Here is a 19211-nt window from a genome sequence, read left to right as displayed (position 1 = left end):
TTAGCCTTTATAGTTCTATAGTTGTCACTAAAAATGAAGTAGTTGATGCTCAACTTACCTACTATGTGCCAAGACACTGTCCTAAGCACCATGGAAATCCTAATTTAGATACTGTTAATGATCCCCATTTTACAGGCAAAGAAACTGAGCCACAGAGAGATTAAGTGACTTGTTCAAGGAAGGATGCAGATCTAGTAAATGGCAGAGTCAGGTTTTTGAAGTTGGGCAGTGTGGTTCAGGTGATTCATACTGAGAATACACTGGGGTGCTGCCTGGCAAGGCTCACTCTGATAACCACCTTGCCCCAAACATTTCCCAGTTGCTGAAAAATTTCCACTATGCTCCAAGACCCAGAATTCCACCAGAAGTTGGAAATATTAGAAATTTCTTTAATGTAGAAGAAATGTCCCTTACAGAGTTATTGAAAAAAATTATTTTTGGCAGGGGGACTGTTGAAACATCTAGAAAGCTTTTCTCTGGAAAGTTTTGATTTAGAGAATAAGAGCCAGAAGTAAAAGGTAAATAATTTTGGAATTTGGCAGTCTCCCCAACCTTTGTCTGGGTGGGTTTCAGAGATACCAGTGCAGTGGTCCTGAGTTTTAAGTTTTATTGAGCCAAGAGCATTGTCCTCCCTGGCCACCATTCAAAAACTAGGGTACCAAGAAAAGGTGGATAGTTGTTTTTTTAATTCTTCTATTAAGGATGCTAAACAAAAATAAACTACTGTCATCTCGCTATCAATATAATTTCATAGGACAATGAGATTATAACAGCAAAAGGAAAAAAAAAAGGAAATTTGAGGCCAAAGTAATAGAGAGTTCTTTAAATTGAACATATCTAGCTTACCAAGAATCTCCCCACCTTGTTCTTGGTTTCTTATTTTGTCACACGCAAGTGACAGCTTTTCTATGTACTTGGATTTGGAACCCCTGCACTGGTCTTCTTTGAAATTTGACCTTTACCAGGAAAAGACGGCACGACTTCCTTTTCCTTCTTCCTGTATGGAACCTCTAGTTCTAGGACACAGTAGCTGAAATGCAAACTCAACTAACACTGGCTCTGAAGGAACACACATTTTAAGTTAGGAACAAATAATTGTAAGGAATATGGAGTTGGGAGCCATCTTGCTACTTTTCCTTCTCATCTCCTCTCTGATTGCGTTGTCTTCTCTGCAGTAACTGACTTGACTGGATGGTCATTCTTGCCACCCCTCTTTGCTTCCTTCTGATTTCTGGACATGCTGTGGTAATGATGATACTGGGCCTTCAGACGGAGGAGGGGGATGGCACAGTTTTGGTGTTTAAAGGGCAAATGACTATGAGTGTGGATGCAGTTTTAATATAAGTAGATGTACACATGTACACATTTAAGCTATCATGCATGCAAGGCATGTTCTTTGCAAGGGAGGGAGGCATTAATAAAACAATTATCAGTAGGATAAGTAAATATGGTTGATTTTAGCTTCTAAGGGGAGGTGGGAGTATGATTTGAAAGGGGGGATACATCAGAACCTATGAGTAACCTATCCTTTCTAGTAGATCTGTTGTTTAGAAAGGTAAATATATATATTTAAGTTGCTGATTCTTCTCCAGAATTCAGTAATACATTTCTTTTTCTCTGTCTCCTCCCACCTCCCCCCAGATATGTGTCTGGTGGGATGGTTGGCTAAACTGCCCTCTTTTTGTACTTTATGGACAGGTTTCAAATAGACCAATTCTGAATAGGACTGAAATTTCCTTTTGTATTTTGTCTTATTTCTTATAGAGGTAGAAGGCTTTAGTTATATATGTGGAAATATTCTCATTTGCTTCTATTGTCTTCTGGAGAAATAAAAAATTTTGAGAATAAATAATACTCTAGGACTCCAACATTCAGGATTGGGAAAACAGATGTCAAATTATTTTTGTCTCTTGTTCTAGAAACATGGCAGCAACGAAGTTTTCTATATTTAAATCCTGCTTAAATTGAGGGAGTACTTCCTTTTTGTTAAGACATAGTAAAGAGCTTGTGTCCTCAGTGACCTGTTCTTTGCTTTTATTAGAACTGTCTAAACTCTATCATCATAGGAATATTGAGATTTGCAGAAAATTGGTGCCATTAATGAGGCTCTGGAATTATGTATTAGAAACTTGAGGCTTCCTGGGGTGATTTGTAGAGACCATACCGGCCCTTAAAAGTTCAGGAGAGTGATATATACAGCCCACCTCCATCCACCCACACCCACACATTTTCACTAGTGTGTGGCAAAGTGAGAGAACAAAGACAGTGTGGGAAGATTCTTGATAAGTTAAACTAATGACTAGGTTTCCACAAGGTTTAACCAGAGCCAGGCCGTCTTTGGGAATTGAATTGAATTGAATGCCAACCCGAAGGTTTTTGTAAACCTGTATTGTTACAGGAGAATTGGGAGAAGGGAGTATGTTTGGCTGATTAAAAAAATTTTTTTGCAATTAAAGATAGTCCAAGAATCATTAGAGTGTTTTGTGTCTGTGTGTTCACGTATAGCTGATTAACCTTTTTGGTTGTTGAACTTAATCAAATGCTTAACTAAACGTTAACTTAAAATGCAGGCGTTCACTGCCGGGTAGCTTAATAGTGGAGGGCGAAAACCAGTCGAGGATTAAATTTACTGCAAATGCTTTTCTAGTTTGTTAATCTGCACATGTGAAATTAAACTTTGGCCACAAATTTTGCAGTCTGAAAGGTTAAAATAAGATAGTTGCTTTAAAATGAGGATATCTCTTAAGTTTACTATTGAGTTTTGCTGCCTACAATATTTGAATTCTGGGAAGCTGTAGGCTTGGTGGCTAAGGCATTGTTCTGAAAGGGAAATACTTAAACTTACTTTTGAAAACAGGAATTGTAGACTGATTTAGACATTTGATATTTTTCTTTTTTGGGCACAGGGTGCGTTTTTGGTTAGATCTAGGTAGTTAGTTGGCTTTTCTAATAAGAAATACTAATCTTTGCAAAAGAATTTATTTGCTTGGATGATTATTTTCCCCAAGGACATGACAGTGAGCATAGTAAGCAATGCATATTGCAGTACAGTGGGAGGCAAACGTCACATTGTCATTTAGCAATCCTCATAACCTCCTTGTAACTTAGATAGTTGCAGCACTGTTTCACTCTAGCATTTCCTTCGATAAGAGCGAAGTTCTTTGAGATTGAGGTTTATATGTGACACTTCATGTGTTCTTTAGAATTTGTGAAAGTACTTTCTACCTTCACCTCATGTCTTCTGAAACATAACTGTTCTCGTGGCTCCTACCTGGTCTCTGCTGACATCGACTCCACACGGGAAGAACGGGACCAGGGAGTGTTTCCTTGTGATTCATATCTGTGTTTTGCAATTTTTAAGGTCAATTAAAGAGGTAATTGCCTCTTAATTACTTTTCTCTGGAGTTTAGGGATTGTTCGTAAACGCACATTTTCTTTTTAAGAGGTTAAATTTGCCTTTTTCAGTGGTAAACACCGGAGTAAACTTTAGACAAGCAGAAAAATAGCGTGGATCCCCACCTTTTACTTCTGAAATTCTTTATACATGTCTCGCAAAGAGAGAAAGTTTAAGAGCCTGAAGCTGAAGACACATATCTGGTCCCTATCAAAGCTGTATAATTATGTAACTAAAATACAGTATAATATAATAACCAAGTTTTCCTGGGCTTTGATATGAGTTTAAATGAAACCACAATCCTGAGGTATTGTTTTCCTTTTGGTTGTAAATTAGTAGCACAGGAGTAGTATTCTGCCTTAATTTGATTTAAGGTTGAAAAAGCCAAAACAAGAACGTATTTTAAAATTTTACTTCTGAAACCATATATACCCCACCACGAAATTTTTTTAAATTTTTCGAAAGTACACAAGGATGTAACTCTCTGGGGTGTGAGTGACTGGATGGCACTAAAACATTCCAGTGGTCTAATGATCTGACATTTTTAACTTGTTCTGGTACTTTGCAAAGAGGTGGAGTGGGAAACTCCCTGTGAAGGATGATAGAAATTAGTTTTAATAGGTACACTGATGGGCTTGTTCCCTTCTCCACTGCCCCTTTTCTTTAGGAATGTTTTTAAGACTCGAACCCCCAGGTATGTGTAAAGGAAGTGGTCTTGTGACTATTAACTCCGCAATGGAAAAGGACTAGGAAAGGACTCTTGGTGCGGCCTGCCACCTTGTGGCCATTGACAGAATTATCTCAGCCTGTACGAGTACAAATTCCCTGGCTCTGAACACGAAGATCGAAAACACATTTCCTCCCTTTCCTTCTTGCGCTGTTATTTTCAGGGAGTGTTCACTATAAAGTCATGCACAGCGCCATCCCGCAGCTATCTCTGCAAGGATGTTGTCTGTTTCTTTCTTCGCACCCAAGGCACCCACGGTCCCTTACTAGATACAGATGTAAGAGAAGACAGTGTCTTTGTTCAAGGTGCTTATTGAAGAAATAAATATGAACCCCTAAAAGTTAAGTGACCACACAGAGTGCACATGAAGAGCCAATTGTGGGAGATTAAAGGCAGTAAGAACTGACAATGGTCAGTGGACCTGGGGATAGATGAGAAGGGGGAGGCATGTTTTTGAGGTATTTGAGGTACTTTATGATTGGCTGTACCCATCAAAGATGGATAGTCACCCTGTGGGAAGATTGTTGGTGTTTGGGTTTTATTCTGAAGCCAGCGTGGGGAAACTTGGAAGCATGTGCTTTAAATGTGATATGCTTGAAACAGTGAGTGCCAAGGAATATATGCTGGGAGGTAATGGGCTTCATCTCCTCCCTGTTCCCTTCCTCTTCCAAGCAGCAAAAAGGGATTGAGGTATGTTTGTGAAGTTTGGGCTAAAGTCACCAGCTCCTTTTTCGTGTGGCCTTTAATGTGAGTTGTGTACTTATCTAAAATAGATGCTACATATACAGTGTAGTGCAGACAAGGTTCTGTGGGACACAGTTTGGAAATAAGTGGTAAAACGCTGTGTTTCAGTAGGATTAACCTGACAATATGCTGTTGATCTGTTATTATACTGAGTTACTTGGTAACAGGTTCTCCAAATGTTCTTTTACACTGTGTATGAGTTGTATGGCTACATTTTAAAAGAAAATGCAGCACTTTAATTTATTTTCTAATGTTATCATCACCCATTAAAAATATCCAAGAATGATGGTGAAGTAAATTAGTCCTTAAAAGACCATTTCAGTAACTCCAATATGACTTGGAATTTGTGGGAACCTCTTATAATTTGAAACCTTTGAAAGATTGAAATATAAATATTTTAAGGAAATTTTAAAAGTAGAAATTGAATGGGTTCAATCTAAGTTAATAGATCATATACAGAGATTTTTTTAAAGACTTCATTTTGTTTAAGTGTTATGAAACAGTTTTGAATTGTGGAAGATAAACTTATATTAGAGAAGAAAACACAGTTGGTTTTCGAGCTTCTACATTCTTAAATATGTTATTAGCCAGGCTGTCCTGGAGGAGAAAATTAAGTAGCTGTTTGAAATGGAATTTTCCCCCATTTCCCCCTTCCTCATTTTTTTTTCCTACAATTTTTTCCTTTATTTTTAAAGAGGTTTTAGAATTACATAAATGTTTCAATGAAAATATAGGGGGTTCCCATATACCCACTGCCTTCCCCTCCCTCATTTCCCCCCATTAACAACATCTTTCATTAGTGTGGTTCATTTGTTACAATTGATGAATACATGTTGAAGCATTGCTCAACCATGGTCTATAGTTTACATTATGGCTTATACTTTGCACCACACAATTTTAAAGGTTTTCACAAAATGTTTAATGGCCTGTATCTGTCATTGCACTATCAGGCAGAACAATTCCAATGGCCCATAATGCCCCACATTGCACCTGTTCTTCTCTCCCCTCAGAACTTCTGGTGACCACTGTCTTTATATCAGTGTTACAAGTTCTTCCATTGCTAGAATAATAATAAGGCTACTTTGGTCTATAGTTGCATTCTCACCTTATGTTTGTTCATTCCTCAGTCCTGAGGTTTTGGGGGTGGTGATGCCCACTCTGTTTCTGATTGAGAGGGGGCTTAGATCCCATGGGGCAGATGAATGGAACTGTATTCCTTGCAGTTGCAGACACTCTGTTTCCTGGGATGGGTGTTGTCCATCATCATCCTTTTGTTAGGTGTTCTGAATGAGTCTGATGAAGTGGAGAGAGTAGGTGGGCAGGAATGGAGATTGGGAAATAGTTTTCTTCCCTCAATTCTCTAAAGATCATGTTAAATACTCAGCATTAGTGAAGTCCTGATGTTGGCAAACAAATAATATTTAAAGTTAGTTTTGAATGAATTAAAAGTTCCCTAGGTGGAGTCTATTACATTCTCGGTGAGTTTTTCAGGAGAAATTAAAGAGCCCAAGGTTCAGAGGGTGCTTTCCCTTTAACTTCCTTCTTAATAAGCATGCGTTATGTTTATAGACTGAGTAAGAGGGCTGGCTTCAGTTAGGTTGCGAATGATCACTCTCCTAAAGTAGTTGGAGGATACGTTTAGGTATTGATACAGGTTTACATTTGGGGTAAAAAATGAGTCTCTTTGCTTGGAAAACTGCATTCTGGTTGGCCTTTCAGTATCTTTCTTTGTTGGGTAACTGCTTTGTAACTTTAATCTACTTTCAAATAGCATCTATTTTTGAAAAAAGGATGTCCTTCCTAGGGTAGAAGGAAAAGCTTATTGTTCTGTAAATGCTGCTTCCTGGTTAGCACAACTTCCTGTTTGTATTCAACGACTAGAGAATTTTAGAAGAAAACTGGCTTACATTTTTTAAAGGGTTCTTTAACATGACAGTAGTAATGTGATTTTATTTGTTTTGAGATGTGCAGGAGTGGAGGTTAGAAATTTCTTAGTTTGCATATCAGTTTATTGACAGGACTGAAAACTGGATCACTTTTGGACAGCTATAATGCTCTAGCAATTTTTTTATAGTCAAGTTCTTTAAAACATAATTTCACACTATTTGTGCAGAGAAGGAAAAAGAATCCAAAAATATAACTCTCAGAAGTCCATGCTTTTCCTTATGCATCTTAAGAGAACACTCTTGCTCTCTTGTGCAGCATATCTGTTTTTCACGGATAATTGCAAATTTCAGGTTGATTTGAAGAGCAAGGCATTCTTAACTCCTCATCCTTACTCACTTGTCTTATGTTTCTCAGCTGAGTAAAGGCAATTCCACACTAATTCAGAGACCATTTTAGTAAAGACCAACCATTAAGGGAAAATATATCTTGAAACTTCTGCATGAGAAGGGAAGGAAGAGAAGTGGTAAAAAAGCAAGAGTGTTTACAGGCAAGGAGGGAGTGGGGGGCAATTGCTGGGTAGAGCTGGGTTATTTTGTAATGGCTGAATCTCAGATTACTTAGAGATTTGTTTGAGATAGGGAAATGCAAGTGCCGGTGGACAGTTCCCCTGGAAGTTTCAAGGGCCACCACTCATCACTCACATCCACGCTTTGATGCAGATCACCTTCCTTTAATTTGTAGACCTGAGCAGAGTCCCTCGTTTTTGCACCTTGGAGTAGCGAAGTCACTGGATGCTTGGGCAGAAAGAGGTAGAAAAAGAGTTGATAGGATGATTTAGAAGGCAAAATATGTCTATTTCAAAACATGCCTCATTCTACCTTGCCCCTAGGAGAGAAGAAAATTTGTGTTCCTTATTGCCTTTCAGCATTATTTATTGTTCTTACAATTCCTAACCAGTGGAAGCCTAAAATTTGGCTCCTAGGCTCTTTTTTGAGGGTAAACTTCTTCACAGTTTCCTCCTTCCTTTAGTTTGCATTATTTTTGCCTATCTCTAGTGAATTTTCTATCATTCCTCAGAGAGAGAACAGAGATTTTCCAATGCCTCCTCCATAGCCTCTCTGCTTCTTCCTACTTACCAATCTGATGGCTAGGTTCACAGTACACTTTGAAACATTGCATTTATTTGCTGCTTGTCTGCCACCTAGAGGTCAGTTTATTTTCTACCACTCATTTTGTTAGCTACAATAATAATACCTCAAGCTTAGATAAAATGTATAGGTAATCTAGTTCAAGCTAGATCATAATGCCTCGCATGTAATATTATTATAATGCTGTCTGTTTCTGTAGTCAGTATGTCCCTTATGGCATAGACCATCTAAAGCAAGTTTCTTTTGCGATGACTTATTCTAAGAATAAGAGAAAAAACTTGGGACCTAATTTGTTGAATTGATTTAAGACTATTCAATCATAGTCTGGTTTGATATAAAAAATATTTACATGGGTATCTTTGTTTTCAGGAAATGTGCATGGAAGTATTAAGTGTTCAAGGAGCATAACTCAAATATTTAGCAAATAGATAAAAATAGCTAGCTGGAAAAAAAATAGCTAGCTGGATGGAAGGATGTGTAGATAGAATGGTGTAGCAGATGTGGCAAAATATTAAAAGTTGGTGGCTCTGCATATCTGGGTTGGTGGTATGTTGGAGTACTCAGTCTGAGTTTTAAAAATTATTTTTGTAATTTTCTTGTTAGCTTAAAACCATTTCAAAATTAAAAGGATAAAATAAACAGTACTCACTTGAACAGCTACCTATTACGGGCCCAGCTTGCATTTAACCTTGTGTGAGTGACACATTTAAATGCACTCACCAGAGAATGTCATGATTATGTAAGGCACAATAACAACTTCCCGACCCATTCACATGTATAAGTGAATTGTAGGGGATAATATGACATTATTCTCTACACTTTCATGAACTAACAATCTTATTTAATTTGCAAGTTGTAATTATACATATTGTATTAAGATAAATAATGATGGTAATTATTATTCTTAGATATATAGGTTATACTTTCATTCTCAAAATTAAGTCCATATGTACTGTTTTGACATGTGCAATGTGACTGACATAGCTTATTCAGAAAGGTGACCCCGCTACAAATATGCAACTCTACAATGTTAAAAAGCGTCAGATTAAAAAATGCCATTTGATCAAGCAGAAAGCTTTTTCACTTTGGATTTGCTTGGTTTGAATAAGCGAAAAGAGAATTTGGTATTTGCAGGCCTGCTCAACTTTTTCCTCAACTTTGTCTCTAAGCTTCTGAATTCTTGCTTCTATCATGATTTTGTTAGACTTCCCCTTTTAATTTCTTTCCATCTATTTTTTTTCTGGTGTTTTCCCCAAATTTATTTGCTTTATGAGTGTTAAATGAATGTAAATAGTGCTGTCTGTCTGCTTAGATGAAAACAGTATAGGCTTTGGGCAGGTTGTAACCGGTTGACAGTACTTCATTAAAAAAAGTGCAAAACTGAAATATTTTAGGCTCAAAACCTTGTTAGTGTCCTCTTAAAACGTTTTGTAATTCTCTATTTATTCTATGAATTGTCGCTTATCTGTTTTGTACCCTAAATATGTATTTTAATTCTATGTATAGTTCTGATCATTCTAAAAATTTTTTCTAAGTCTATACAGTTTTCTTGATTAAAAGTGGATTTTATTTAACAAAAGATATTAAAGGCCTTATATACCAGAAAGTACAAAATATTCTTGAAAGAAAGAAATTAATGAAGACCTGAAAAATGGAAAGACATTCCATGTCATGGATTAGAAGACTTAATATTGTTAGATGGCAATACTTCCTGAGTTGATTTATAGTTTCAGTCTAGTCCCTATCAAGATGTTGCAGGAATTGACAGGCTGATCCTAAAATTCACATGAAAATGTCCAGAAAAATTCACAGAAAAGCCCGAACAATCTTGAAAAAATATAGTAGAGGGTTGGAAGAATAATACTTGCCAGTTTTAAAACCTAGTACAAATATTAACATCTTCTAGCATTAACATAAGTTGTTCAGCCTCAAAGGAAGATATTCTTATATATGCAATTTTTAACCATTTCATATTTCACATGTGGTTTTACTATGCTATACAATTCCATGTTATGTTTTTTAGCTTTCCTTTTAGTAATATACGTGACCTTGGACTTTCCTTTTTTTTTTTTCCTTAAAACAAATCAGTTTTATTGATACATATTGAAAAAGCATACAATTCATCCAAAGTATACAACCATTTAGGAAAACTGTTTGGCAATTCCCCCAAAATTTAAACATAGAGTAGTGTATAACCAGCAATTCCACTCCTAGAAAAATGAAAACACCCATGAAAAATGAAAACAGGCATTCAAACAAAAATGAGAATTAAGAGCAGCATTATTCATAGCCCAAAGCTTTAAACAATCCAAATATCAACTGGGGAATGGATAACCAGAATGTGGTATATCTATACAATGGGAATATTATTTGGCACTAATACATACTATGACATGGATGAACCTTGAAAACATTATGCTAAATGAAAGAAGCCAGTCATAAAAGCTTCTGTTGTGTGATTCCATTTACACTATATTTCTGTCATAGGCGAATCTATTGAAAGAGAAAGTAATTTGGTAGTTGCCAGGAGCTGGAGGGCAGGGGGAAGGGAGAATGACTGCTAATGGGTATGGGACTGTTTTTTAGGATGATGAAAATATTCTGAAATTTAAAAAGTGGTGATAATTGCACAAAATAAAACACTGAATTGTTCACTTTAAAGAGTAAAATTTGTGATATCGGATTTATATTCCAATAAAGCTGTTATTAAAAAAACATTAATTTACACATTTATTAAAATACCTTTGTTTTAGATTTTTGACTTAGATTTAATGGATGAATAAATATTCATTTATATGATTGAAACCACAGACTATGAGTAATCCTTGGTATACATTGGCATCTTAAAATACTAAGTCCTTGTTGACTTGCCATGTAGGAATTTAATAGGACTCTGAATTTTTACCTGTTGAACTCTCATGGATAACTTTGAATCTTTTTTTATATTTACTGCAATGTGACCTAGTATTAAAAAGGTGTCTGTTTTTAAGGAAAATATTTAAGTGGCATATTTCTTTATAAAAGAAATGTCATTTGGTAAGAAATAGAAAAAATTGAATTCATACTCATTTTTGAGTATAGCTATATATACATGCATTTTATATTATGGCTTTAAGAAATAAAATCCGATTTAATTATGGTATTGTAAAATATATATTTTAAAATTAAAACTTTACATTTGATATTTTGATAAAAAAGGCAGAAAAATAGGTGATAGGAAAAGCCTATGGGGAATTGTTTTTCAAAAGCTTGAACCAACTTATTTTGCATTTTTATAGCTTTTGTACATCTGAAAAGCAGTTGTAATGGGTGGCATTTGTGCAGTTCAGCTTTTCTGTTAATAAAGTTTATTTTTTAATGTCTAAGAAGACATGTACTAAAAAAAATTTTTTTTTATTGCTTAATTTGCCCTCTAAATGTAGTGCCTTAATTTAGAAGTCTGTTTTCATATGAAGTCTAATAATTTATTTTTCTTTCAAACAGGACCTGGAAATAGTGTATTCCTATTTACATGGTATGGAAGCCTTATCAAACTTGAGGGAACATCAACTAAGGTATGTTGTTTTAAGATTATTTTAATAAGAACAGGATGGTAGCATTTTATATGATCGTGTATTATAAATAAGAAGTAGGCTTTGAGATAAAACTTACTTATGAAAACCCTGCCTTATATAGTGCATTCCTAAAACTTTTTAAGTTCTACAATATTACATTCAGTTTTTTCTACATATTAAATTTTTTGACATTTCTGTCACAGTAATTCACATGCACGCGCAGACTCACACCCATACTCATATATATCCAAAGTCATCAATGCCACCTGGAAAATATACCAAAAGGGGCATTTGTTGTCCTGGCAAATACAACTCTGCTACTTAGCACTCAGATGTATTAGAATTCAGAATGTTACCACTTACATAAAAATCTTATAACCACCATGCCTGTACATTAATAATACTTATGTTTATCTGGGTTTCATATTGAAAAGCCTGAAAGTTTTATTTAATGCAGTAAAAAAAAATTTTTTTTACTTTAACTGGAAGTGAAAATAAAGGACTTTGGAGGGTGAATTGTATTTAAACAAAAACTAGGACAGAGTGGGTTCTGTTTAAGAAGATTTTTGCTTCACACAACTCTAGCTAGTTTGTCATGCCAACATTTTTTAATTATGAAAGAAATACCATTCCTATATATTTTCCTCTTTGTTTTTTAAACACTAATTTGAGAGCTTGTCAATTTCATATTTAGTTGTTAATTGAAAAAATGTCAAGAGGATTGAGTACTTCTAAAATTAAATTTTTAATGAAAAATCATTTAAATCAAAGTAGAATGCAGATTAAATGTTAAAAAATTGAGTAAAGTTTTATTAGAAAGGGTAAAACCATTGAGATTTTATAAGATGACACAAATTAATACAAGAATAGTATTTGAAGTATGTAACTTTCATTTTATGTGTATTAGAAATAACCACTTTTTTGATGACAGTTTGCCTAAAGAGAAATTGTAGCACTGATTGTTTATTTTAATTGAATGCAATTAATCTCAAAAATGCAATTAATCCTCAGCACACATGTCATAATCCCATAGTGCATATAAAACCACATTTATATATAATAGACATTCATTATATCATGTATGTCTGTAGTATATATGTGATTATAAAATTATTTCAATAAGAATTCTATGCAGTAGAAAAAGGAAAATTTTATAATTATAAAAATTTTCAATATTTTTAAGAATAGGGATAATAAATGAACTACCATATTTTCAGCTTCAGAACTATTAACTTTCTGCCATTTCAAAGGTATTTTTGGTGAGAAATAACTATTAATTCAAGGGTATGGTTTAGTCTATTGTCTGTTTATACTTTAGAAAGTCTGTTTTGGGGATTGTATTAGACAACCAAAGTGGTGCTGATGAAAAATACCAGAAATCTGTTGGTTTTTATAAAGGATATTTATTTGAGGATAGAAGCTTACAGTCACCAGGCCCTAAAGAATCCAACTCAGGGTACCACAAGAGGTACTTTCTCACCCAGTCTGTTGCCACATGTTGATGCAAGATGGTGGGCAATGTCTGCGAGGTTCAGCCTTCCTGCTTCCACTTAACGCTTCATGGACCCAGCTTCTTCCAGTCTCAGCTGTAGGCTGGGATAAGCTAGTGGGGCCACTGTAAGGCCAGCTGTAAACTCTCAGGTGAAGGCTTGGCTTTCTCATTGGGACTCCAGCATCAAAATTCAACTCTCTGTGTTCTCCTTCTCTGTGTATTTTCTTTTATATATATATTTTATATAGCTCACAAGGGGAGGCAGGGGGAGGCGACGACAACGACACTCAAACCCAGTAACCCTAAATGACATGGTCAAATAAAAGTCCTTATCTTGATTTAATAAAGAAAAAGTGAAACCTCTGAATCTAATACAATCTAATACGCCCAGAGGAACAGACCAGTTTACAGACACAATTCACTATCTGTTTTTGGAATTCATAAGCAATACCAAACTGCCACAGGGACTTATACAATTTTGTTTGTTGGCATGAAGTCACAGGGAAGAGCTTTTAAGATGTTTGTCTTATTCTGTTCCTGCTGAAAAGTCTTCTGTTTCTCACATTTATGTAAAACGCCCTCTTAAATTAACTCAAGTCCTGCTTTTTAGAAAAAAATTTAATATCAAGGCCAGGATACCTAAATGAATAACAACAACAAAAGTAATACAGATAAACACTGTGGCTTAGATTAACTGGTTTATGATTTATCATTTCTGGGAAAAATACGTATCACCTGGATAAGTTATTATCTTTGAATTTTATAAATAAAGGCTTACTGCTGGGATTAATAGTAGAGAGCCTCAATTAAGAGGTCCACATATACAGTTTTCCTCATTCACGAAGAAAATGCTCTTAATCAAGATTTTCAAATCTGTTTATTCAGTATTAGGCAGTTGAACATAGCCTTCTGAAGGACAAGAAGCTTTCATTTATTTGAAAACTTCAGATAAGTGCATTATTATGGTCTATCCATATGTAAACAATAAATTGATTCTGTGCTGTTAAAATAGATGTCACTAGGTTGCTGTCAGATCACACACTATTTAGAATAAAGGTTTTCAGATTTTCACTTAAAAAATACATTTTTCAACACAACTTTAGTTATTTTTGATGTTTTCCCCTTCAATTCATATGGAATAGAAGCAGCATATTTACCAAAGGGAAAGAGAATGCTATGGTTAGGAGTTAAAATCTATAAATAGTAGAATGCCTGCCTAGGGCCATTTAGTATTGGAGTCAAGAGCCTGTTGAAGTATGTTTATTCTTCAGCGTAAGGCTGAGTCTAATTATTATTATATAGACACTAAATTTAGATAATTAAGAAACAACTAAATTATGGTAAGTATGCTCTGTTTAGGAATTCTGTTTAGCTTTGGACAAAACTTTCCTTAGCAATGTTTTAAGACAAAAATATTTTTGCATTCTCTTCATTTATTTCGAGTATTGTCTTATCGAAGATTTCATTGTGATTGCTGACATTGGTTAAATTTACTTATTTGGTCAACAGATATCAATTGGGTGTCTGCTGTGTGCTAGACATTGATTTGATGTAGGCATTGGGGATACAGCAGTGAAGTAGACCAACCCCCTACTGTCACAGAGCTTATATTCCTAGTTGGGTTGACAAGACTTATGTGAAAGGATCATTGTCCTTTTATTCAGATGTTAGTGTGTTAGGCATGGCTAGCAATAATGTGTACAGGGCTGCATTGACCTTGGAGTCAAAAGGAGGTAACATTTGAGTTTGGGCAACTATGCAGAGATTTTGTAAATCTGCTTCATGTAGTTGGAAGGCAGGGACCAAATGCCTTGTATAGATGAAGGGCTTGGATTTCCTTCTAAAGGAGTAGGGTGTGGGATAATCTGATTTACTGGAGAAGATCTCTTTGGCAGCTATATGGAGAATGGACAAAAAGGATGCAGAAGTAGAAGCAGAAGTCCACTGTTGTAGTTGTCCTGAGAGATAATGGTGGAATACCGATGATTCATACTAGGTTTTAGCAGTGGAAGTGGTGGGCTTGCTTAGTTTTGGAGGGATATGTTTTAGAGACAGATGCTGACAGATAGATGGGATGTTGTATTAGGGTTATCAACAGGAGATATCTGTAACTTTTGTGAGATTTTATAAAATTATCTTCTGTGACAGGGATGCACAAGTCCAAAATTCATAGGGCAGACTGCACTCTAGGAACGCTGATGAAGATTTTCAGTGAAATTCCCAGGAGAAGCTCGCTGGCTGAAGTAGAGATAGAAATTCTTTATTCTGGCTGCTGAAGTCATCACTTCTTTTAAGTTCTTCAACCAATTGGATGAGAAATCTTTCATTGCTGAAGGCAGTCTTCTCAGTTGATTGTAGATGTAGTCAGCCATAGATGCAATTAACTCACTGATGACTTAATTCCATGAAATGTCCCCACAGTAACAGACCAGTGTTTCCTTGACCAATCAACTAGGCACCCTTAGCTGGCCAAGCTGACATAAGAACCTAAACATCACAGATGTGAAGAAAAGAATATTCAAGGATGCCTCAAAGTTTTTGGCTTAAGCAATTAGGAGACTAATTTTGGGAAAACAAATTTTGAGAAAGATGTTTGAGTTGTGTTTTATACATTTTAAATGTGAGGTGGTGATTACATATCCAAACTATATTGAGTAATAAGCATTTGGGTGAATGGATATGAGACAAAAGATCAGGCCCGGTTATCACTTTTTTAAATTAAAAAAATATTTTTTTAGAAAAGTTGTGAATTTACAGACCAATTATGCATAAAGTACAGGATTTCCATATACCATTCCACCACCAACACCTTGCATTGATGTGGAACATTTGTTACAAGATGATAGCATTTGTTTGTAATTGTACAATTTTTTAAAAACAATAGTTACCTTTATTATAATTGATGAAAGAATGTTAAAAACAGTACTATTAACTATTGTACATAGTTTACATTAGATACATTTTCCCCCGTTATACCACCCTATTATTATTATTATTTTTTAAAGATTTATTTTACTTATTTCTCTCCCCTTCCCCGCCGCCCCAATTGTCTGTTTTCTGTGTCTATTTGCTACGTGTTCTTCTTTGTCCGCTTCTGTTGTTGTCAGCGGCATGGAAATTTGTGTTTCTTTTTGGTTTGTCATCTTGTTGTGTCAGCTCTCCGTGTGTGTGGTGCCATTCCTGGGCAGGCTACACTTTCTTTTGTGCTGGGCTGCTCTCCTTACAGGGCGCACTCCTTGCGCGTGGGGCTCCCCTGTGCAGGGACACCCCTGTGTGGCATGGCACTCCTTGCGTGCATAAAGCCCGCTCCACACCGGTCAAGGAGGCCCGGGGTTTGAACCACGGACCTCCTGTGCGGTAGGTGGACGCCCTATCCACTGAGCCAAGTCTCTTCCCACCATCCTATTATTAACACCTTGTATTAGTGTCATACATTCTTGAAAGAACCTTATTGTACTTGTACTTTTAACTATAGTCCATCGTTTATAATAGGGTTCACTGTGTTATACCATCCTATGCTTTATCTTTCATTAAAAAATTAAAAAAAAATATTTAAATAAGCGTTATTTTATATAAATGTTACATAAAATATATAAGGGATTCCCACATGCCCCACCTCCTTCCCCTCCCAGACTTTTCCATATTAGTGAGGTACATATGCTATAATTGATGAACACTTATTGAAGCATTGCTACTAACTGTAAACTATAGTTTACATTACAGTTTGCACTCTGTCCTGCACAATTTTGCAGGTTATGACAAAATTTATAATGGTCTGTATCTGTCATGGTAGTATCTTGCAGGACAATTCCAGTGTCCCAAGAATGCCCCCATATTACATCTATTCTTCCCTTTCCCTCCCTTTAGAACCTCTGGTAGCCACTGATTTTATATCAATGTTAAAGTTCTTCCATTGCTAGAATAATAATAAGTCTATAATAGAGTGGTAATAAATCTACTTAGTCTATTGTTGATTTTCCAAATTTGAAGATTTTGGGATGGTGATGCCCACTCTGTTTCTAATTGAGAGGGGGCTTAAATCCCATGGGGCTGATGGATGGAATTTTCTGGCAGTTGCAGACTATCTCTGTTCCTTAGGATGGGCATTGTCCATCATCATTTCCTCGTTAGTTGTCCTGGGTGAGTCCGATAAACTGGAGAGTAGGTGTTGCAACTCTGAAATTCGGGGCTCAACTGGTATGTGAACAGACCAAAGATATAAGTCTTTGGGACATATATTTAATAAGTATAGTGCTAATTATAGGTTCACATAAAAGGGGCAGAAGAGCCATGTATAGGGAAACTATGAAAGAGTCTGGTGCTGTTACACTGGTGACCAAAGTAAGGCCCACTGACAGGGTGCTGAGTTCCTGAGCTTGTCTGCCCTGACTATAGTGTCTGGATGTCTCTAGAGCCCTCAGGACCCCTGTTAATTTTGTGGCACTGTTTATTGTGGTAGTCAATGAGATCTTGCTGAGATGTGCATCAGCACAACCTCTGGAATGGCTGGTTTTTTTTTGTTTGTTTGTTTGTTTGTTATTTTTATTCTAGTAATATATGTGACCTTAACGTTTCCCCTTTTAACCTCATTGGCCTATATAATTCAGTGCTGTTAACCACATTCACGATCATGTGCTACAAACACGACCATCCATTACCAAACTTTACCATCAATCTAAATAGAAATTCTGTACAAATTAAACATCAATTCCCCCTTCTTAACCCCTCCTAGCCCCTGGTAACCTGTATTTTAGATCCAAACTCTGTGAGTTTGTTTATTATAATTAGTTCGTATCAGCAAGAGCATACAATATTTGTCCTTTCGCATCTGGCTGATTTCACTCAGCTGATTTCACTGTGTCTTCAAGGTTTCCCCCATGTTGTTGCACACACCTTGTTAACTTTTTTTTTTTTATTTAGAGAAGTTGCGAGTTTACAGAACAATCATGCATACCATACAGGATTCACATATATTGCCTCACCACCAACACCTTGCATTGTTCTGGAACATTTATTTCGATTGATGGAAGAACATCATCATAATATTACTGCTAACAACAGTACATAGCTTCTATTTGGCATTAATTAATTTTGAGGAGGTCTCATTTATCTGTTTTTTTCTTCTTTTGCTCACGCTTTGGGTGTATGGTTTAAGAAACCACTACCTACCACAGGATCTTGAAGTTGTTTCTGTACATTTTCTCCTGGGAGTTATGTTTCTAGTTTTTATATATAGGTTCTTTATCCATTTTAAGTTAATTTGCATAAGGTGTGAGATAGGGGTCCTCTTTCTTTCTTTTAGATAGGGATATCCAGTTATTTCAGCACTATTTGTAAAATACACTGTTCTGACCGAACTCGGTGGGTTTGACAGCCTTGTCAAAAATTCACTTAACCGCAGATGTGAGGGTCTATTTCGGAACTCAAAATTTGATTCCATTGGCCAATATATCTTTTCTTTGTGCCAGTACCATGCTGTTTTTACCTTTTTAGCCACGTAATATACTTTAAACTCATGAAGTGAGAGTCATCCAATTTTTAAACATTTATTTTTGAAGATATTTTCATTTATTTCTGCTCTTTATTTCTTTCCTCCTGCTTGCATTGGGAGTAGTTTGCTGTTCTTTTTCTATTTCCTCCAAGGAATGGAGTTAGGTCTTCGATTTTAACTTTTTTTTTCTTTTTTAATGTACGTGTTTAGGGCTATAAATTTCCCGCACAGCTGTTCCTTCACTGTGTCCCGTAAGTTGATGCATTGTGTTCTTGTTTTCATTTGCCTCAACAAACTTACTGATTTCCCTTGCAATTTCTTCTTTAACCTATTGATTGTTAAAGAGTGTGTTATTTAACTTCCCTGTATTTGTGGATTTTTTGGTTCTTTGTGTGTTATTGATTTCTAGCTCCATTCCTTTATGGTCAGAGGAGATGCTTTGTATGATTTCAAACTTTTTAAGTTTATTGAGACTTATTTTGTGACCCAAATGTGTTTTTTTAATTTTAATTTTAATTTACCCCCCCCACCTTGCATCTTGCTTGCTGTCTGCTCTGTGTCCATTTGCTGTGCGTTGCTTGCTCCCTTTGTTGTGTCATCTTTCTGTGCCAGCTCTCTGCAGGCATGGGTTGTCAGCTCTGCGCGGATGCAGACTGTCAGTTCTCCGCAGGCGTGGTGGGCCAGCTTGCCTTCACAAGGAGGCCCTGGGACGTGAACCCAGGGCCTCCCATATGTTAGACAGGAGCCCAGTCGATTGAGCCACAGCCGCTTCTC

General features: G+C 36.0%; 1 protein-coding gene across 6 annotated transcripts in view; it reads left to right on the top strand.

Annotated features, from left to right (window-relative positions):
• RAPGEF2 (Rap guanine nucleotide exchange factor 2) overlaps window positions 1–19211 on the top strand; it is a 276574-nt gene that overhangs the window by 80380 nt on the left and 176983 nt on the right. For all 6 annotated transcript variants that reach the window (XM_058276560.2, XM_058276808.2, XM_058276656.2 and 3 more), the window contains exon 2: window positions 11384–11454. In XM_058276560.2, coding sequence (XP_058132543.1) covers window positions 11384–11454 — 71 coding nt within the window. The remainder of the gene's footprint in view (window positions 1–11383; window positions 11455–19211) is intronic.

This window comes from Dasypus novemcinctus, chromosome 1 (genome assembly GCF_030445035.2).
Source record: "Dasypus novemcinctus isolate mDasNov1 chromosome 1, mDasNov1.1.hap2, whole genome shotgun sequence".
Lineage (NCBI taxonomy): Eukaryota > Metazoa > Chordata > Mammalia > Cingulata > Dasypodidae > Dasypus > Dasypus novemcinctus.
The sequence above is the reverse complement of the archived record's forward strand: the minus strand, read 5'-3'. Positions and strand labels throughout refer to the sequence as shown.